Raw genomic sequence first — 22,540 nt, 5'->3', positions numbered from 1 at the left:
TTAACAATGACATTTACCAAAACTATATATTTTTAACAATGAAATTAATCTAATACATGTGGAAATAAAACCAGATTAGCAAAAGCTTGGCACGAAACAACTGATGTTTTGAGGGATCTGGTCTGTGAGTACCCTTAACAACAGATTTCAGTATGTTAAAGCCTCGGCCTGCAGTCCTGATGGCAGGTGAGTATAGTAATATGAAAATAAGCATAAACATCCAGTTGATCAATGTTTATTTCTGATAATAAAACAAAACAAAGCAGTTAAATATACAACATTACATGCTTTATTAAAAGATGCATCTACTGTTTTGTATTGCACAAGGATGTTTTCAACCATCCCAGATCAAACTATATTTCATGATGCATAAAATCTATAACAGAAGTCCCAGCTGTTTTTTGTTTTTTTTACTGACGAGCATAATGTGGTTATTTGATTAAAAAAATACATAGGAATGTGTAAGTAATGCAACAGCAGTGCAAATATGTGCAGAAACAGTAAAGCAGAGCAAAAATGAACTCTTTGTAGTGTGCGGAAAAATGTCAACACATTCCTTTCACCTAAAAAAACCTTTTGCACAAACAAAAATCCATTCACCCTATTTGTGATAACCATTATGTGAATCTGAACTGTAAATAAAGCAGCCCTGTGAGTATCAAAAGCAGAGGAAATTTGGAATACTAAGATCCTTCATAGAAAATACAAAACAATTAATTTAAAATCTAACCAACAACAGGCGTACTAATAAAATATGAACACATATACAGAATCAGATCCAAAATGCCTGTTTTTATCATTTCATGTAAACAAATGATTCTTGTCAGCAACTCAGCTTGCTTAGCAACCCGTCCTTCATAGACTTACCAGCTGTGGCAGAAACAAGTGAAGATGTCTGTGTCCAAGGTAGTACCTGTACCAATAAAGTGCTAATGCACCACAGACCGCATGCTCATGGGTCAGTATACATCTACTGTGTCTAAAATATACTGGTGTAATAGAAAAAACAACTAAAAATGTAAGATGTAGCTGGTTCTCCGGGAGTATGGCCTTCTAAATGAATTTGCGGAACGAAAAACATTAAAAGTGTTATTGCTTTGGAATTAAAAATCATTAAAAACACAGTGTGATCATTTTCTGAAAAGCCGTTCCCTGTAAGTAGTTACAGGTTTGCACCAAAATAAATATTCCTAGTAAAGCAGCAGTAGCTTCCGTTTTGCCACCGAGACGATCACCTCTCCGCAATCAAACCTTCATCTGAGAGTAAAAATTACAGCCTGGTCCCACAGATTAAGCATACTTCATTCCAACGCTTCAAAAATAGTTGGAGCTCAAATCCTCAGCAAGATATAAATGACAGTAAGAAGAACACAGAAAGCTATAAATACAATAAATAGTTTTGATCAGTACTCAGAGGGACTGTGGAGGAAAACAGAGCCCACACAGTCTTCTTGTCTTTAAAAGCAGAGCCTCATTTCAAGCTGGTCCTTTGGTTTGGTGGTGTAACCGGGAGTTACATTCATTTGTGAGAAGGCAGCAGAGGAAGAAGTTTTTCTCCTCAGTGACTCTCGCAGTGCTTCTCTCTCTGACCGTGAGCTCCGCCCCGTCCTCTGAGAGGGTCAGCGGGGAACAAACTCTCCTCCTCGAGCTGTAAACCTGCAGCTCTTAGACCTTTGTGACATAGTTGTTGGGGAAAAGACCCTGCTTTCCACGAAGTCGTCCTATCCACCACCCGGAAGCATCTAAACAACAAAGATGAATACATTAGTTTCCCATATCAAGCTAACAATTATCACCACAATCAACCGTGTTTAATTTTGTCTTCATTTACATGATTCAATTTAATATTCTGTTCTTGTACACATCCCATATTCTATTGTATATAGGCTTTTTGCACTACTTTTTATTTTTGCATTTTATTATATATGTTGCATTGTTGGAGGAGCTCAGTTCAGAAGAATTTCATTGCCATTTCTACACTGTAGCTTTGTGCATATGACAATACAACTTGAATCTTAAACATTTGACTGAGATCTCCACAAAACGTTTAAGCCATCTTACCCTCTTTGATGATGTCGATGAGGTCGTCAGCGTTGAAGCTGAGCTCGTCTGTGTCCTGAGCGTCGTAGGCGTACAGTGCTTTGCACTGGGGCACCTGCGGTTTGGGTTTGGGGGCAGGTTTGGGTCGCCCCCCCCCTGGAGCAGGCCTGCTGGCTGAAGGTCTGTGGGCCCTGAGACATCATGAGAAAGAAAAGAGGGAAACCACACGACTGTCAACATCAGCAGGAGGGAGATACAGTGCGTTCAGAGGACTGTGCTGCTGTAGGCTGTGAAGCTCAGTCAGAAGCAGCTGTTTGTAGGTGAGGTGGTTTTATGACATATCACTCTTATAGGACTTCTCAAAAATACTACGTTTGCATAATCACCATCTTGTTACGCATAACATTTAGATACTAATTCGATTTTTGCACGGCTGTCAGAACCACATTGCGTTCAAGCTTAAAAACAAAGGTGTTATTTAATTGTCACGAGACATTAGCTGTATATTCTCTGGACAAGTACTGTATATGTTAGTGTGGATAATGCTTCCTGCTTTAATATAACAAGCTGTTGCTGTTCACAAATCAGCCACAAGATGGTGATTGAGGACACACTTAGGTTTTACAATGAACCAAGAAAAACAAAACAAAAACGTTTCAGGAAGCATTTAAGAGCAGAGAGAGTTGATCCAAAGTTAGTAGTTGTTTAAATTGGTGTTTTCTGTTTCTTGGATTTATTAATTCATGGTTGTATATTCTGTTTTCAAATTAGTTTTCAACTCAATGCCAAATTAACTCAACTGTACAACCAACTCTGGATCAAACCATTCAGAATAGATGAAGTGGCAAGGTAGTTTATACAAATGCAATATATGCATTTACTGAGTAAAATATGTAAGCTTCCCTTTAAGGAACAGTACATCAAAAAGTGTTGTTCATCTCTTTAATAAAGAGGGGGATTCCTTCATTAAAAGAATTATCTTTCATTGCACAAATGAAAGATCTATCATATTAACATGACTTGCTAAGAATACCCATTTGTCATCAATGAAATTCAGAAGCAGCAGAGAAACAAAAATATTAGTTGCAAACTACAGCTCCTTTAGTGAGTTTGAACTTTTCCTTTTTCACGGTTACAAGACAAAACGTACAAGAGGAGAAGCATCAACATGTCCTGCTGCTGAGAGCTTCTCTCGTCCTAAACCACCACCCAAACACTGCAAACTCTTAAACTCACATTCCTCCATTGGAAGTTGGTCGTCTGTCTCCATTGCTAAAAAAGAATAAATCATCCAAATTATGGCAATTTTCAATAAGAACAAGGGGTACGAGTGTGTATCCAAGGTACCTTTGGCATATAAAAAGTGTGTGTGCATGTGACATTGCATCACACATGTATTTATACAGAGCAGAAACAGGAATGTAGGTACATAATGGGAGAGGCCTTTAAGTGTGAACTAAATGCCATAAGTCCAATGAAGCTGAATAATAATAATTCGTAGCATGTGTCAGCTGTTAAAGGGGTCTCAGTACTTAAATGTGTGAGTCATACTTGTCAAATTCATGGTAATGGTAATAGAAAAGACTCATTAATGCTTTTCAGGCCAAAGTTTAAACTGCAACACCTAAGAGCTAAGCAACTCAGTTATTGTGCAGAAAAACTGGATTTTATAACCTCAATTACACCCTTTTATTTCTTTTTGTATGGTGACTGAGATATTCTATTTCTAGGCAGTAAGATGTGAACAAAGACACTAACATGTGATTCTGTTAAATAGGAAGAATCTTTCTTAAAATAATTTAAAAAAACAGCTCCAACGAAGCCATTTACCTGCAGACAGATTCTTACAAAACTGTGAACTTTTATTGAATATGGCAAAGTGAGAAATGAGGACAATCTGTGCACCAAACAGACAATAACGATTTACCAGGATAAAACTAAAATGGATAACGATTAACCTATTCAGTATGAAGTGTTGACTGATATCAATTGAAGCGACCTTGTGCCTCATGAAAGGCGCTATATAAATCCAAGCTATTATTATTATTAATGAATAACTCCTCCGGCAAGTCTTTGTTCGTGACATGTGATCTGCCTTTATGATTTTTATATTGTCTACTCCTGTATGTACTTGTATTTGTTTAAACTTTTAATTGACTGTGTTGGTGTGAGTTCCTCACCCTGCAGCTCCTTGATCGGGGACTTTCAGACAGTCGAGGTTGGGCGGCTGCTGGCTGCCTCCTCTCTCCTTCAGCTGGCTGCCGTTGCTAGGCAGGAAGGGCCGTGTTGGGTTGCCGGGCGCAGGATGCCGCTGGCCGTGGTGCTGCGAGTTCCTCTGATTAGCTGCATGGTTACTGTTTTTATGGCCACCATTCTGTTGAGCAACTACAAAAAAATTGATTGTTTTAGAGATCACATGGGTGTAAGAGGAAAATGTTCAAACCCTGTGACCTGGTTATTGTGAACGTGTACCTGGAGGCCCCGGTGCGGCCCTCGAGGGGGTGTGCTGGTGAGCTCTGGAGCGGACCTGAGAGAAGGTCTTCCTGGTGGGGCCTGAGGACAAAAGAAATGAAGAACGAGAGATAAAAAAAGGCTGTGTTGAAATGGTTTTAAAATTCACAGGTAAAGTTATGCTTTTTCCATGTGAACATTTACAGATTTATAGTACCAAGAGTAATGAGAATCATTAATCAAAATAAGGTTGAATATATAGGTTGAATACTTCTTTAGGTTTTTATTCTAAACACTAGGATGTCTCTGCTGTCTTCAAATACTTTTCCGAGACCAACTGCTCACAAGTGTATGAGGTTTTAGGGCTTATATCCAAGGATGAGTGATTGGAGTTAGAGATCTTGGTTAGTTTTTCTGACCATGTTAGGTTCGTGACTCCAGTTCATTGAGTGACCTTAGTCCACACTTCAGGTAAAGGATATCACAGCTCATAGTGAGATCAGGTAATTCATGTATTCATGTTAATACTCACGTGTGTTCTTTGGAAGTCCCGGGCCGATGCTGACCTGCAGAGATTTGCTGGAAGGATTCAGGACAGGCATGTCTCCCTGACCCCCGACAAACAAGACCTGCCGGGTGCCGCCCCCGCTCAGGAAGCCCCAGTTCTCCTTCTTCAACTTCATCTCCAGTCTGAGGGACACACAATACAGTTGTGAAAAGTTTAAGCTACAATTGCCCTCCCTTCAATTTCCAGTGACTGCATTATTTTAATTTTTAAAAATGTTTGTCTGATTATTCTTTTCTGATGCAGGCTTCATATTGTTCTAAACATTGAGGCACATCAGGATAGAATATATATACAATATATATAAAAAAAGACTACTAGTGGATCACTGATTGATGATGACACACCACAGATTTGTACAAAAATACTTTTACCTCCCAGAAAGGGTGTTAAATCTTAAATGTCAGAGTTTATTTTCTGAGTTTTGAGTCTAACCCTGGTTCAAGATTTAAGTGACACACTGACTTATTCACAAGTAAGATTCAGCACTAGTCTGATTTAAAGCCTATATAATTAAGTTAAACTCAGACTCAAGAGGTGTGAATAAACAAACACCAAGAAGATGTGTCCCATTCAGTTCCGAGAATCCCTCTTTAGGCAAGGCAAGTTTATTTATATAGCACCTTTCAACACAAGGCAATTCAAAGTGCTTTACAAAAAACGAAAGACATTAAGAAAATGGCATTTAAAATCAGTCATTAAAAAGAAAAGATAATAAAATAAACATTAAAAGAAAAAATACATGGATAAAAGTTACAGTGCCGTTTAAGATGTGAATAGTTCAATTAAAAGCAGCGACAAAAAGAAAAGTCTTCAGCCTGGAATTAAAAGTAGTCAGAGTTGCAGCGGACCTGCAGGTTTCTGGGAGTTTGTTCCAGATATTTGGAGCATAATAACTGAATGCTGCTTCTCCGTGTTTAGTTCTGACTCTGGGGACAGAAAGCTGACCAGTCCCTGAAGACCTGAGAGATCTGGATGATTCATAATTTAGCAGGAGGTCAGAAATGTATTTTGGGCCTAAACCATTCAGTGCTTTATAAACCAGCAGCAGTATTTTGAAATCTATTATTTGACACACAGGAAGCCAGTGTAAAGACTTCAGAACAGGAGTGATGTGATCCACTTTCTTAGTGTCAGTGAGGACTCGAGCAGCGGCGTTCTGAATCAGCTGCAGCTTTTTAATAGATTTTTTTAGTGAGACCTGTGAAGACACCATTGCAGTAGTCCAGTCTACTGAAGATAAAAGCAAGGACACGTTTTTCCAAATCCTGCTGTGACATTAGTCTTTTAATCCTAGATATGTTCTTTAGGTGATAGTAGGCTGATTTAGTAACTGCTTTAATGTGACTGTTGAAACTCAGGTCAGAGTCCATGACTACACCTAGATTTCTGGCTCTATCTGTTGTTTTGAACATTGCAGGCTGAAGCTCAGCGCTAACTTTTATACGTTCTGCCTTGGCTCCAAAAACCATTACCTCAGTTTTATCTTTGTTTGACAATTTATTTATGCTTGTGTTTACTTACGTGTTATTAAACTTGAGTGGTAGCTTCCTCTGGGTTTTCTCCTCAAACCTGCGCGACAGTAAGCTGATGAACTCGGTCTTGAAGACACAGTCCAGCAGGCTGTCGTACTCCTGCTCGTGCAGGACGATGAAATCATCCTGCATTGTGCTGAAAAACATGAACATAGTTATTTAAATACAAAACTTAAAATCCTAGTATCAGCTGTGACATAAAAAGATCATATCACTCGTGATTTTACAAGATCATGTTTACGGTTGTGAGTGTGTGTGCATCTGTCAATCTGCCTGTTCGGCTAAAAACAAGCCTCTTTTGTAGGCTGATGTTGGCTCTTGACTCAAAAACTGACATCTATAGACTTTTTCGTCACATCTTGAAAAAGAGCATCTGCTAATTACCCATACTCGATATGTTTTCATCCACTACAATTATACACCCTACAAGATAAACAAATCCCTGTTTTGTTATCTTGTTGCCATCTTTACTGCATTGGAGCAGGAAGGGACAATTGACTTTCTTCTTTGTCTGGGAGTGGAGAGGGAGACACACCTGGGGGAGATCTTCCCTCTATTGAGTATTTTAAAGACACTCGGCACCTAAACCGTTCTGCTTTGATGGAGGTTAAGATGGAGGGTCAGACTCATATTTCACATTTGCATGGAAACAAAAGGGAGCTCACAAAGCGTCTCACATCTGAAGAGGGAAGACAGCTTGTGTCCGTAACCCACACAAGGACACTTTGTTACCCTCAGCGAGGAGGAGCTTTTCTCTGATGACCTTTTTACTGCTCCTGCTTTCGCTCATTTCAGCACCTGGTCCACATTACCCCACTGACTCAAAAGCCACATGCTCGCACCAACATCTCTGCAATTTCTAAAATACCTCTAAAACTAGTCATACAGCATTCCCATCAACAAGGTCCCACAGGTCTCTCAATTCCTTTATTATTACTTTTCCTTGTAGTCACTAGTCAACATTCTTCATGAGAATGTTTGTGAATGCATTGCAGTAACATCTCTGAGATGTGGTTGATCAGTCAGCACACAAAGGGACACACAGACAGATGTATACACAAGAGGCAGGTTTATAGACCCCACATGTTTTCAATGTCCCATGTGTGACATTTACAGGAACTTGGGAACTTGTGTGATTGGAAATCCAGACTGTGGCTTTAAAGTAGATTCATGACTTTCTGCAGCGCAATGTGTACAGATTACATGGCGGGGCCCTGCATCCCTCCTGCTGCATGATGGGAAGCCATTGTTTTGGAAACAACTAATGACCTACTGGTATCATGTACTGTAACCTTTTTTCTCAACATGCTCTCAGCACTTTTTGTATTAATGTTGTGCCCTGTGTATGAAGTTACAACACTCAAGGGGTTTACAAATGAATGGTAGCATGTTTTGGTTGGATAATCAGTACACATAATGCACATGGACTGTTTGAATTAAGACAGCAGGTATACAATAAAAGCATAGGCAAGTTTCACTGTATACAGCAGAGTAGGATTGAGTTTGAAAAAGTAGTTCACTTGGATTTATATATTTAATCTAAGCCCTGTTGGAGAGACATTCAAAGAAATCTAATTACAAATGGCTCAGTTACAAGAAAGTGTATGACAATAAGGTGATCTAATATTAGTCTCAGTCAGGGAAAGGGCAGTTTGGGGCCCTCTGCTGGAACTGCCCCCACCACGACCCCACTCCGGAGAAGCGGTGGAAAATTGGTGGATGAATGGATGGATATTTACACATAAATAACATGAGTTGAATTGGTGAGGATGTAGTGCTTAAAGTTGACTTTCGTAGCTAAAATGAGCAACAAATCTGTTTATGTCTACAGATTGTGTTTGGTATAGGGAACATGTGAGTAAACATTTCTTTAGTGCCTGCTTGAGCCATTCATTAAAACTACTTCAAGGGATAAATACTTCTGAAAGTGAAAAGCTTGAAGAACCTGTTTTCCAACTGTAGCCAGGGAGATGATATCAGACACTGGAGAAAAAATACTTAACATATCACAACCCAGTTTGACCCAGTTTTCAGGGGAATGTACCTGAGAGACACGGCCAGGATCTTCTCCACATCAATCCTCCTCTTCATCACCTCCTTCACCTGTCCTTTCTCTGGACCCTGTTTCACTTTTTCTCTTCCAATCAAGTACACAGACTTTGGCGTCAGGATCAAGTCCCTCTTAATGCCCTAAAAAAAGCAGAAACAGATAATCTCAACAAATGTTGTGTCAGTTTTATAAACAGGAACAAGCAGCAGACTGAAGGGGACTTACCTTGAAGCGGCGGTCATATTTTGTGACTTTGTCTGCAAAGTCGATCTTTTCTCTCTTGCCGAGGAACTGTCGGAGTTCGGGCCTGTCATCCATACCGATGTAGTCGCCTACAAAGTTTCTGTTGAGGCTGTGTCGCCGCCTCTCCTTCCGGTTCAGCAGCAGGTCAGAAGCTAGATAAACGGAGAAAGACAGTGAGATTTGGACACAGAGGATCTTGGAGACACTGATAAAACTGTGAGATGTTTCTCCACTTACCTTCTTCCCTCATCTGGACGTACTTCTTGCGGGCCATGTACTTCCTCCAGGCTTTCTGGATGGTCCTGGCGTAGCCGTCAAACTTGCGCTCCCTCGTCTCCTCCAGCAGAAAGAGCTGTATATCAAACAAAGAGAAGCAATGAAACATTTGAGTGTTGTATGTCTTTTAATAATGGACCAAGAGTCTCTTTAAATAAAAGCTGATGATGATGATTACATAAGAGACAGGATTACCTGCCAACATTATAATTGATAATAGAAACATAATTTATACTCTGTAATACTTCTTATACAAAGTGCTTCACAAACTAATAAAAGAAAGAAAGTGAGCAATCACACACACAAAAAACATCAACAAATAAAAATGACACACAAAACAGCAACATTGAAGTAAAATAGTGTACACTAATGAACAAGTAAAAGAGTAATCGATAAAATAATGAAGACAAACGGTTAAGGTGATTCTTGAGAGAGAAGACTTTAGTTTTTAGTTCCTCAGGTAAGGAATACTTAAGGGTTGGAGGCCTGACGGCAAACCCAAACACACTGAATAAAAGGAATGATGGCACGCACATACTGAACATACCTGCCTCTGTACAGCTGCACAAAGACAATCCTCTGCTGTCACTGATAACGTTTAGCTTTTAATGGCTTTTCATTGTCAGAAGACCTCTTTTATGACAAACTGAAGACAACAAAGTACAATCCAATGTGTGTTTCCGACCTTATTTTGCATTAGGAAGGGATTTATTTTACATGCCAGAAGGAATTATACAAATATTTTAAAACTGACTCAAAAACTCTTACCAGTAGCCTACAAGTATATTATTTGATTTTGGGGCTCACAAGTACTTCCACTTCCTGCGCAGGAGCTGACGCTGTGCCAACAGACCACCGTCTCACCACTTTATGTCATTTCCTGACGGGCTTTTAGACACGCAATCTCTCTCTCTGCCCGCTCGCTGCAGACTAAACATCCTAACATACTGCCCACTGCTGCAACAGGCTGGCATCGAGGCCGCGGGGCGCAGTGTGGCGGGACAGGAACAAACAACTAAATGTTGTACTCTTTTGTTGTACTGAGACAATGACACTGAGGCTTCAATGATTTACACCTGGGAAGAGATTGAGCTGTCCAGGTGACAAATCCTAAATCAAACAGCTGATAGGGATTTTGTTGATATTTCTAGGTGATGAGTTTATCGCAAGGTGATTATTATCAAAAATGTCAACTGCGTGATTGTTTTTATTATAAATTAATTACGGTTATTTACAACAGTTTTATTTTTGAGCCATTCATTTATAATCACAATACCGTCATTTATTGAAAGCTATAGGCTAATGTAGTTGAGAGCAAATACAGTGTTCTTTAATGTGTTTATTTGTATGTTCAATATTTCGAACTCCTACTATTGGCACCCTTAGGTAAATTCTGCAGTTTAACTAGATTAGGATTAGGATAAAAGAAGATACATGTAAACAAATACTGGAAATGTAATAAAGGTTTGAAAATAAATGTTCTTAAAACTAAATTATAATGTGTTATGAGACAATAATAAATGTTTGTAAGCTGCTGATACTGGTTAATTAGGGGCACTTAAAGTGTGACCATTCAATTAATAAAATCTTTAAATGATTTATTTTGTCTAAAAGTATGAATGCTTAACGAGACAAAACTGGAAAAAGCTGCTTCACATTTTGAGAAGCAGGAGATCAAATGTTTAACAAAATACCAGAATTTATGATCCACTAATTGACAAACGTGTAAAATGTCAAATACAGTAAGGTACCTCAGAGTTGTAAATGGCAAAATACATTATAATCATTCACTGAATTAATTCACCCCCGCTCATCCATCACCACTTTGAGGCGGGGGGGGGGGGGCTCTTCTCCAACATCTGGTGAGGCGTCAAACAATCTTTACTTATTACATGAGAGAGAAAAAACGCTTCAGTCATTCAACTAATTAGCTGGTGTCAGTGTCTTATCAGACAGAGAGGCTTGTTTTGAGAAGCCTGGCAGCTCTTTTCAGCGGTCTGCCCTGTGTGATATTTGCGTTTCACATGCACACCTCAATGACTCGGACTCTCAGTCTGGCAGCCTGGGGGATGGGGAACTTTTGGCATGCCCCGCTGCAATGAATAAGTAAAGGCATTGAGGAATCAGCTGTAAGGCCTGAATTAAAACTGAGATGTCTGTGTATTAGCGCCTCAATATACATGTGTGTGTGTGCAAGTGCATGCTCCTTCGTGCACACTGTGTACCAAAGTGAGAGCACAGGCTTTGCACAAGTGCTGCTTTCATAGGAATCATGAAAAAAGGAGTTATGGTGGAAAAAGACATCCCTTTACGATATCCCCCCAAACTCTGAAACTAAAACACAAGTACAGGCTGTGGTTGCAGCGCGGTGTTGACTCAGTGCTGACGTGGTACAAGGGTCGGGTTCAATCTCCTCCCCTGCATCAGGGATTCGAGCATGATTTGGGACTAGAGTGCCCTTTTATGGTGTTTCGTTTAAAAATGGTTGTTTTGTTTTTTCCCTGCTAACCAAAAGGCCTTTTTGCATGACAGCAGACATTCTGATGGTGTAATTTGCTAGGTGGTGTATTTCCCTGTATAGTTGTTCTAAGATGTGGTGTTAAAAAGGGCAGAGACTAAGCAACAGAACAGGATGTGAAGGCGAAGTGGAGGCAAAACGTACCGACTCGGGGGCCTTGATGAAGACCTTGGTGCGACCAAGCTGGAACTGATCCTGGTCCATGTTGACAGACCGTAGGACGTGAAGGACGCCTTGTTTCTCGTCTCCTTGCCACGTCGGCCAGGACTCTTTGGTCAGGATGGCGTACCTGAGGACCAGGAAGAAAAGCAGATCAAGTATTTTACATTTGCTGTAGTGTGGGTTTGGATGGAGGGTTGTCTACATTACAGTGGCTGAACACTTTAATGTTGATGTTGTATACAATATGCATTTGCAGAATTCTATTTCCTAAACTTAGGCTATTTTCCATTATGATAACCTTTTTAACAACATTACAAATCTGTGTAGCTCACTGTGTGGCAGGTTACATAAGGACTACAATCATGACTAAATTAATGAACATATTGCAAAGAAATTGACAGAAAAATTGTGGATTATGTTACATAATAGCTTGTTGTTTAATAAAGACAATATCAGCATAAATACCCATCACTCGCACCCAAATGACAGAAAGGTGTGACCTCACAGTGAGACTGAGTCACTCATTACCTGTTGAGGAACTTCTTGAAGACTCTGCGGTAGGCGTAGCCAGCACGCCTCACCCTGATGTTTTCCTTCAGACCCAGGTACTCCACTTGGTGCTTTGCTCTGAAGACAACAAAGGATCAACATTAGGATAAGATGAAAACAAAACAAAAATTAAAAAACAAAACAATAACCAACTTTTTGTTTAAACTTTGATTGGAGTTAAACCTGCAATATATTCACAAAACTGACCCTGGGCCAGCTCAAGGTGGTATTGACGTTTATAACATTCAGATAGTTAACCATTAGTTTTTCTCCTTGCCTGCTTTCCAACATAATTTTATAATGTTTTGTTATTTACTTTTGACATGTTTGTGTTGTATGTAATTATGAAGGATGAGAATAAAGCATTTAAAGGTGGAGTGCTTTAAATATATACACCCGTTGTATTCACACCCTTGCCAAACTAGTTCATACAATGCTGATTCAGCGTATCGAGTTGGGATGTCTGGTGCCACTTTTTAAGTCTACAGTATGTATGAAAAGTTTCTGGTGTGGATGCTGAAGATACAAAAGAAACTGTGCTTTCAGCGTCAAGATTAAAGTAAAAGAATAACGTGTGAGAGCACGAACAAGGATATCTGGGCAAAAAGTGCCAAACCGTGGACAGTTTGATACACAATTATTCTCACTGCCAGAGGGAGGAGAAAGAAGTTCTGCGCTTCAGCTTTAAAAATACATTTAAATCTAGAAACAAAAATACTTTAGAAGACTTTGATTTTATTTCCACAACTGGCTTAAATTTGAATATCAAGCATCTTCTACCAGGTCTATGGCATGAATCTCCCGCTCCATTAGCGGAAGGGATGACCAGAATTCATTGTAATCAAAACAGCTGCTTTTTACTGACTTTTCCCTCAAACAAAGACCTTCAGCACTACTTAGTCCACTCAGACTTCCTGAGAAAACAGCACTTCCGGCGCTAATTAATGAGCCACCCTGCGCCTGACTCACAACAGGAAGGTCATCAGCTCGGAACAATACAGCAACACCCCGCATCTGAACATGTAGTCCCAAAAGCCTGTAGGCAGCGAAGAAAGAGCGGGGAAACTGAGACAAAGGGATAAGGAGAGGGGAATGCCTGAAACACGTCTCACATGACCTGGTCAGAAATATCCAAAAAAGAGCAAAAAAGCGTAAACCGGTGGAGGAAGAATGGATCGCAATGATATAGTGTCTAAATACAGGGCTTGCAGGCTCTGGATGGTAAGATGCATTAAGCGCTGTGAAGACTCGGGAGTGTTTCACTTACCGGCTCTCTTCCCAGTCTCTGGGCTTCTTGGTTTCATTTGGTTTGATGCAGCGGATGTAGTGTGGAGTACATTTCATCAGTGTGCTCACCAAATCATTGGCTTGTTTCTAAAAAAAGTAATGAGTAAGAGCAAAGATCAAGGAAGTTAATAACCATATTGATGTCAAAGTCTTTCAAACATAAAGTGCTTTGAATAACTGCTGAAGGACACCGAATACACATGATACCTTTGCAAAGGCTTTTCCCGCCAGCGATTATGATTATTAAGAGGGACAGGTACATACAGTACACACACACTCTGCTGAACACACACACCTTTATTTTGCTGCCTGCAGTTGTGGGTCGACCCTTCTTTTCAGCGTTGAGGTTTTCTGGAAACCGTGCTCTGATGAAGGCTCTGTTAGAGGACAAAGGTTAGGAGTTAGGACTGACACAGGAAGGTTGGTATCATCCTTATAGCAACAAAAACTAAGTGTTGTAGAACTGAAAGTAATGTTGAGTTTCACTCTTTTCCGAAAACAAAAAATGCAGTTAATGATTAAAGAACCAAGGACCTTTAACGAAGGTCACTAGTTTAAATTCCTCAACCACTTGGGAAGGTCTGAGAAGGGGGCGGGTGGGAAAACAAGCGATGTGTGTGTGCGCGTGCGTGCGTGTGTGTGTGTATTTGTACAAACACCTCTCTATGGAGCAAATCCCACCAAGGCCACTTCTCCTTAGAGGAATGTAAGCTATTATCTGAGGCTGGGCACAATTAATGATTGGTTAATTCTGATTGAAATAGGATTTAAACAAAAACATTTTTTTTTTTTAAAGGGGCCAATATCAGTTTGTGTTTCCTGAGGGTCCCGGTTTATTTGGATTACAACTAATAACATTTTGGTTTATCCTAAATTCACACTACAGCTGTGGTGTTTTATAACATCATGACTACACTATGAAGTGTTGATGCTGGTCAGAATGTAGCAGATCTTTGTGGAGTTTCCATCTCCTCAGGTTTCTCTAAACTGAAGACAAGGTCATTTGTCATTTTTCATAGAACTATAGATATAGAGCTGTAAAAGAAAGGAATGTGCTTTTACGGAGAAAAAGGTAGATTTAAAACCCGGCAACTATGAACTGAGCCACATTGTTGCCATTCATGAATTTATTTGTATTTCTTATCCATTTTGCTTGTGTGTAAGCAAGTGTCTTCATTATGGAAAAGAGCTACTCCATGTTGAGAATGAATGACAACAATGTTTCACTCAAGAGCTATTACAAATTAACCATGACATCTTGTAGTTTTTCTAGGCAGTTAGTCAGTAAAACAAACACTTTTAACGACTTATTTAAAGGCTACACATTGAAAAGGCTTGCCTTGATTATCTGAAAGATGATGTGAAGTTATGATCATAGACACTGATCCTTTTGTGATCCGCACATCTGTCATTCAGGCACCGAATATTTGGCTGCTTTTTTAACTTTGACAGTTTTCTTTGAAAACTCAAAGCTCAACGTGGTCACTGTCAGGCCTGACCTGACGGCCCGTCCACACAGCGGCGTGCGTGTCTGACACTCGACCAACAACCAATCACATGAATCTCCCGCCCCTGACACACAAGCAGCGGTTTGATTGGCTAGAGCTTGTACTGGCATATGATTCGATTGGCTGACGCTTCTGCCGAGGCGTCAAAAGTTGAACATTGCTCAACTTTTGCAGCGAGCCACGCCAGCAACGCTCCGCGTCGCTTCCCACGATGCAGTTCGGCTAAAAGTGACGTCACCCCATTCAAAGTGAATGGGCAGAAGCGTTGGAAGCTTCAATGCACGCCGCCGTGTGGACGGGCCGTAACAGTGACACACACTGCTGCTAAACATCTGATTTATTTCAACGTGCAGTATGTTGCTTTGGTGTTTATTAGTACAGTATTCTCACAGTGTGATTTTTTCATGTTAGTAATTTTTTTAATTCCATCCTCTTTCTGGCTTTCTCCCACACTGGTATTCGTTTGGTTTTAAACTTCTGTCTCACAGAAGAAAAGGATCTGAAGGTTGAGTACAAAGAGAGGTCTGCTAATGCCGTGCAGCTGACAATACTGGTCACTCCTTTCTTCTCTCCTCAGACCTGCTGCTCTAAGGAATGAAGACTGCTTCCTTCCTTCTTCCTTTATGTGTGACTTAGCCAAAGCCTTTTATCTATGTGTGTGTGTACTATATATTTGTGTGCCTGCAAGTGTTGTAAAGTGCATGAATATATATTTTCCAGCACGTGTCTGAATAGGATTTCATATAACCTCCTTTCGTGCCTCACAAAATGTGCACACAAAGGGAGCGAGCGTCTGAGGCCTGCAGGGGTTACACAGACAATGCGGGCTACATGCACAGATGGCTACTTTGACACAAAGAAAGCTCAAGAAACCAAAACACAGGGGGGACCAGACTCCACTATAGAGTCCCGCAGAGAGACTGCACTTGGGAGGCCAGACTGGGAAGACCCTAGAAGCCACATATCTGCAAAACAGCCATACGTGACTCAGGGCAGAGGGCACAACACAACCCAGACTGCACACTTCTGCGACACCCCCCCCCCAGTTTCCAGATGCACTTCTGAAACCCTCTTTCAGATGTATTCAATTATAACCATATGCATCACAACAGAAGAGAGCACTCAAAATTAATCCTCACCACATGCCGGTGCAATGTGCAAAGCGGAGCTACTTACATTTCGCTGCTCTGCATCAGTTCAATGAGGTCATTAAAAAGGACGTCTCGGTTCCTCTCGCAGAAACCCTCTGCATCGTAGGACACCTGGAGGAGAGACACAGAGGCATTTCTAAAGAGTCAAACCATCAAAGAAGACACGGTTAAACCCGCAGACTAAATGAAAGATGACACCTGTGTGAAATTAAATATTGTAACTAATATTCTGGCTGAAATTAACGGCTTGAATTTTATGGGAGAAGAAAATGAAGGGTTGCCAATTCAAGCTTTACACCTCCCTAAGATAAGCTTCCTTATAAAACCAGCAGCGGTTTTAAAAGTGTATAAATTAACCGGTGTTATTTCTGCTGTACTGTAGCCGGAGACTGGAGGAATGTTTTGAGCCCGGTCATGGGAGCCCCTCAAGTCTTTATGGCACGGCTCATTAAGCCTGCGGCATGTGTTCCGGGCTGAGGCCATCACACATCTGGAGAATGACACGAGACAACCTCGGCCCAGACCGCCAGAATCAAAAATATAAGCAGAAAAAACCCTGATGAACTGTTATGTATGAGGTGAATAAGGCCGGTTACCATGTAAGTTGTGTTAGACAATGTTACATAAGAGTGTACAGACATAATTAGTAAGAGAGGAGAGAAAAGGTGGTGTTAGCTTAGATGGTAAAAACGTAGAAGGTCGAAGATGACAACACCGGCTCCACGATTAAATTACCAGCTGCTTAACTGATATTTATGACAGATCATACAACACCATAAAAATGGCATTTTAATAACTTTCTATTTCCAGAATTTGCTGTCAGGACTGTTTGCTTAACAGATTACAGTTATACGATGGCGAAGACAAGTGTATGGAGTTTTCTTTAAAGCTTATACTGAGTGTCGTAATCTTTCTGTTTTGTGAATCAACATTTTTCTCTTGCGAGTTTGTAAGAGAATCTTTCTCCACATCTCACCAATGTTTTTGTCCAAACCTTTATGAGGGTGGCTTGTCAAAAACCAGCAATGTGAGTTGTCAGGGTGAGTGGACAAACAGACATACCCTCCCCCCCTGAAAATGTATTTCCTGCTCAGACTGACCTTGCCAGCGTAGTGGTGGATGATGAAGCCCTGGTTCCAGCTGTTGAAGTGTTCATGTGTGTTGATCTGCATTCGGAGCTTCTGCAGCATGGTTTGGTCCGCTCCCTCGCCCACCGCGTGCATGGTGGCACACACATCGTCCAGGATGCACATGATGCCAGGGGGACTCTGGGGTCACAAGGGGAATATTTTACATTAGTATCAACACTGGCTCTGAAACTCACCAACAAGAAGCAAGTGTGGATTTTATATTTTGCAATTTTATTTATCTGTTAATTCGATCTGTTGAAATAAACACTCTGTATGTGTTATCTGTAGTAGAACTGGATTTCTTTTTTAAATAATTTGTTACACCAACAAAAAAACAGCAACATATAATTATCAATCAAAAAATGGTAAAAGCTCAGTTGTTCCAGCTTCTCCACTCTACTGTTTTTTTTGTTTTTTATAATAGTTAATAGACATATTCGTAAAATACTTATGATGAAAAGGACGGCGCCTGGAAATTGTAATGGTAATTATTTTTAATTTTATGACCAAACAATTGATTATTCGAAATCTTCGAATTATCTTGAAATCTTCATATAAGATTCGTCATGAAAACACATAAAGATTCCTCTTTTTGTAAACAACTGAGCATCTAAAGGAGATGAGAAAGCTATAAAGGCTGTCGATGTATAACAGTGGAGCAGCTCTCTCTCTCTCTCTCTCTCACTGCCCTACTTGGCTCCATTATGTCCTCAGTTGATCAATGGCCCTCAGTTTGCACAGTGGCCACCGTGTCACTAACTCAGTGAACACAGGCCTCTGGTAAAGTACACATGTAAAGTTGTCACTGGATTAAAGTGGGTCTGGTGTAAAGAGCTGAAGTGTCAGGCACTGATACAGACCCCCGACTCCTCTCACATGGAGGCTTGTTTTAAAGCCCTTGTTGTAAATTTCATGGATTAGTCCTCTCAGTGGGACAGATAAATCAAGAGGCATGTCGGCACATTTAAAACTCATGGCACCAGAGCACAAACGGGCAGGCCCTTTCAATTCAGTTTACAATGTGAAGCCAATAAAACTGACAAATGTTCACTATTTAAGTTTGTATTAAATTGTTTAGTGATTGTATTTTGTTGTGTTGTTTTCACATAAACAACATATCAATAACATCTTGTTTATTTACTCTAAAATAAGGTGAATATTTAGCCCTGTTTGTTATTTAAAGAGACTACTCACTATCAAATCTTTAAATGTTGATTTGTAAGTAATTGAAAATGTGGTTTGTGTACGTATCAATGATCAGAAACTGCAATTTACAACTATTTATATAATAAGGGTTCTCTACAATCTTGGTCTTGATTAACCAATTCATCTTAAAAGATCTATAAAAAAATAAATATATATAATGTTGTATTCACTTTGCTCTCGATGAGATCACAGACGATCTTGTTGTTGAAGTACTCAATCTGAGTCCATTTGATGCCCTCCTGCACGTACTCCTCCTACAAAAAGAGACATTAGCAGAGTTTAGATTCGGAATATAAAACATTTTATGAGGCAGTAATAAAAAACAATGTGGAGGAAGTTCACCTGCTCGGCCTTCAGTGTCAGCTCGATGAATATCTGCTGCAGTTTCTCATTCACAAAGTTGATGCAGAATTGTTCAAAGCCATTTTTCTGAGGAGGAGACGACACAGTTAATGTATCGAGAATAATTTAACTGAGTATGAGTACAGGTGTCTTTTAAGTACCTGTACTGGATAACAGGAATCCAGAGCTTTTGCCATAACAACAATACAAAAACACTTCCGTTCAGTTAGTCTGATCCTATAAACAAGTCCAGGTCTTCTCATTAAGCAAACAAACCAGTAATCAGATTAGAAAAGCATGAGGAGGTCTGCTGTCTCAATCAGGAGATAGACCTTAATCCAAATACTTTATAGGTTAGTCTCATCCTCTGTGTTTAATCTGTTTAAATGCTCAAAGTTAATACCTGTTAATCTAATGTATGTGTTGCTGCACGTTTAAATTCCACTTATCATGTGCCAGACCGCAAAAAGGCCCAAAACACTTACCTGGAAGATTTCAAATCCGTAAATGTCCAACACTCCGATGTTATAGTCCTTATGATCTTTCACCATGGCTTTGTTGATGGACTGCAATTAAAAGGTTTGTAGTATTAAAATAAAGCTTTATTATAGGTGATCAAAGCATTGTGACATATGGACTCTAAAACCGTTCAATAATGCAATCATACCTCGACCAGGAAGTCAAAGACCCGTGAATGCAGAGCTTTAGACAGGGCGTCCCGTGTGTAGCACGCCTGCTCCACGTTCAGCGTCACGTCGATGGACTCAATTGCATTTCCCCACTTGCTGTCCATCTTCCTGCTCGTCAGTTTCTCCTTTAGACGGTTCTGGTCAATTCCAAGCAGAAACGCAGGAAAGGCTAGAACTGTTCAAAGACATAGAAGACACAGAGTATAAATAAACGTGTAAATAGATAAAGATGAGAATTATGCTGACCGTATTTGTCTTCTTTGTCAGACTGCTCTGTTAACCAAACACTTACAACTGCATGCTACAGCACATAACATACATTGTATTTATCGAAAAAAGTGAAAAGTAAAGCAGCATGTTAATCGGTCCTGCTCTGAAACAGAAAAGAGAAATGTTCTCAAAAGAACCAGCATGCAAATCAAAAAGCAGGATTGTATCCATTGGAAAGGCAACTTCAAGTAACCTTTGCATAGCAGAGAGAAGCATAGCAGACCCAAAGCTTTAATACCATTGCATGTATAAAAAATATGTGTAATGTGTATCTGTAAAGCGCTTTGAGCACTGGAAAAGCGCTATAATAAATGTAAGGAATTATTATTATTATTAATGAATCTTTTTGCACTGCACTTACTCTTATCAATCTGTGATTAAAGTTATCACAAAGCCACAAAATGTAGCCGATTCTGTGGCTAAACTGCGGACACTAGGGAACACATTTGGAGCTAAATGTGAAATAGAAGAATAGATTTGGGCTAACTATTGAAAAACAGAGTGTTGAGAACACCACAGAGCATTTGTCCCGACCTGGTGTTGATATCGTCCCCTGAGAGCCCCTCCCTGCCTTATTACAGTGACTCATTTCCCTGAAAAGGAAATGGCTCTCAGGCTTGCATACTCACAGCGTCTGTAAATGCTTCAGACCACTGCAGTAGCTCCCCTTATGGGACATGAGGGTGTGACTGACCATACGCCAGCTTCAATCAGGAGGAAAAGCCATTCTTTGTGTTCCGCAGGAAAAAGTATGGATTGTATACAGAGGCTTTTACAAAGGCTGTGTATCGAGAACGGGAACAATGCTCATATAAGCAAAAGCTTCCCTGAAGGACATTTGTTAGTCAAAGTGGATTATGAGAGGAGGGAGTGTCACTTTTATGGGAAGTGACACATACAATAATCCTGTCACTCAATGCTTTATTTCTACAATATTGACTGATCTTAATTAAAAATGAACTTTAGAAATATAGAACTAAAGCAAATCTTTGACAACTTGAAAAGAGTTAGATGACAATGTTTTCTGTGTCTCTGTGCCAGAGCACTTTTTACAGCTGACTTTTCTTACATTCTTGCGAATAATTAATTATTTTCAAAAGTTCATTGAGAAGAATAATAAGATGGGAAGAAGGGGGAAACAGCTAGCATGACTTTGTATTTTGTTATCCAAATATAACAAACCACCAGCAACTCCAAAGCTCACTAATAATAAATAACTTTCCTTTTGAGAAGCAAAATATCCTAAAATAGACATTTTTACAAAACAGCACGTCACTGTCGGGATCAAGTTACATTTAACCCATAATAATCTCCACTTTTCTGTAATAGAACAATTAGTCTCAGCATTTCTTTTAACAACAGATGACACACTGACGCTTGCTGCGGACTGAAGCCCATGTGAACTTGGCTGCTGAAGCTTCATATGTGCAACACACTGCAGCTAAAGCACACAGTAAGTGAGGCTGGAGGGAACAGGAAAGCAGAGATTATTGAGCGCTGCTGTTACGTCTGCACAGAACAGACCAAGGCTTTGTACACTGGCAACTGCACTCTCATCTGCATCATATACACAGCATGGGGAGGAAGGAGAAAGAAAAGTGTAAAAATACATGGGAATAAAATGTGGCAAGAGAAGGCAAAAGAGAAGGGGACTGGAAAAGTATTACTCCAAGTCATTTTAAGTCCAGACCTAATAATAGTTATTTATATTTTCTGGTAATCTAGCATGGCCTGGTTACTCCAGACAGTTGGCGGGAGTTACATTTTTCTCAATAAAACTGTGGTGGGAGAGAAAAATCCTCCTAAACCAACCAAAGAGCAGTTCAGGAAACTGAGGAGAGGAGAGACGTTTAAGAAAAGTATAAAGTAATGAGAAGAATACAGTACATTTACTATGAATCAACCTGATTCCCTTTACAATTGTCTTTCATAACCAAATAATTATATGAGGTTTGTGTGTGTGTGTGTGTGTGTGTGTGTGTGTGTGTGTGTGTGTGTGTGTGTGTGTGTGTGTGTGTGTGTGTGTGTGTGTGTGTGTGTGTGTGTGTGTGTGTGTGTGTGTGTGTGTGTGTGTGTGTGTGTGTGTGTGTGTGTGTGTGTGTGTGTGTGTGTGTGTGTGTGTGTGTGACACTAGGGACGGCAAAGTTGATCATCCTGCGATTTGGTCCATGATAAAATATCTCAGCTACTATGTTTGTTGGTACATTCATGATCACCAGAAGAAGAATCCATACTGAATTCCTATAGCATCACCGCAGGTCAAAGTTAGAAACGCTTGCATGGTCATACTTTTGTCTTCTGCACATTTTGAAAACTAACCATAAGCATGTTAGCATTATCATTTCGAAAATGTTAGCATGATAGTGTAAGGTTAAATCTCAAAGTAAAGCTATGTCTAAGTACAACTTCAGATACATAATTCTCAAGAAAACCGTCAACATTAAGTCTTGTTAAGCTATAAATTAATGATACTTGACACTCGATTTATTTGAATGCCTTATATTCCTTGAACATGGCCACCAGGCTTAAACTTAAAAAGCTGTTTCTCTCAGGCTGAGCATAAACACA

General features: G+C 39.9%; 1 protein-coding gene across 2 annotated transcripts in view; it reads right to left on the bottom strand.

Annotated features, from left to right (window-relative positions):
- Positions 1-219: 219 nt before the first annotated feature.
- Positions 220-22,540, bottom strand: part of myo1ea (myosin IEa) — a 46,255-nt gene continuing 23,934 nt past the window's right edge. The window contains exons 10-29 of one of the 2 annotated variants that reach the window (XM_034111851.2): positions 19,681-19,877; positions 19,499-19,579; positions 19,014-19,100; positions 18,842-18,925; positions 17,436-17,603; positions 16,361-16,446; positions 13,972-14,053; positions 13,657-13,763; positions 12,369-12,467; positions 11,823-11,967; positions 9,122-9,236; positions 8,867-9,036; positions 8,636-8,781; positions 6,581-6,727; positions 5,024-5,181; positions 4,513-4,593; positions 4,221-4,425; positions 3,277-3,312; positions 2,062-2,231; positions 220-1,742 (exon numbers count right to left, since the gene is read on the bottom strand). In XM_034111851.2, the coding sequence (XP_033967742.1) occupies positions 1,666-1,742; positions 2,062-2,231; positions 3,277-3,312; positions 4,221-4,425; positions 4,513-4,593; positions 5,024-5,181; positions 6,581-6,727; positions 8,636-8,781; positions 8,867-9,036; positions 9,122-9,236; positions 11,823-11,967; positions 12,369-12,467; positions 13,657-13,763; positions 13,972-14,053; positions 16,361-16,446; positions 17,436-17,603; positions 18,842-18,925; positions 19,014-19,100; positions 19,499-19,579; positions 19,681-19,877 (2,441 nt within the window). In that variant the 3' untranslated portion in view covers positions 220-1,665. The remainder of the gene's footprint in view (positions 1,743-2,061; positions 2,232-3,276; positions 3,313-4,220; positions 4,426-4,512; positions 4,594-5,023; positions 5,182-6,580; positions 6,728-8,635; positions 8,782-8,866; positions 9,037-9,121; positions 9,237-11,822; positions 11,968-12,368; positions 12,468-13,656; positions 13,764-13,971; positions 14,054-16,360; positions 16,447-17,435; positions 17,604-18,841; positions 18,926-19,013; positions 19,101-19,498; positions 19,580-19,680; positions 19,878-22,540) is intronic. The other variant, XM_034111858.2, reaches the window with a different exon arrangement.

Source organism: Pseudochaenichthys georgianus, chromosome 3 (assembly GCF_902827115.2).
Source record: "Pseudochaenichthys georgianus chromosome 3, fPseGeo1.2, whole genome shotgun sequence".
NCBI lineage: Eukaryota > Metazoa > Chordata > Actinopteri > Perciformes > Channichthyidae > Pseudochaenichthys > Pseudochaenichthys georgianus.
Note: the sequence above shows the minus strand (reverse complement) of the source record. Positions and strands in the feature narration are given on the sequence as shown.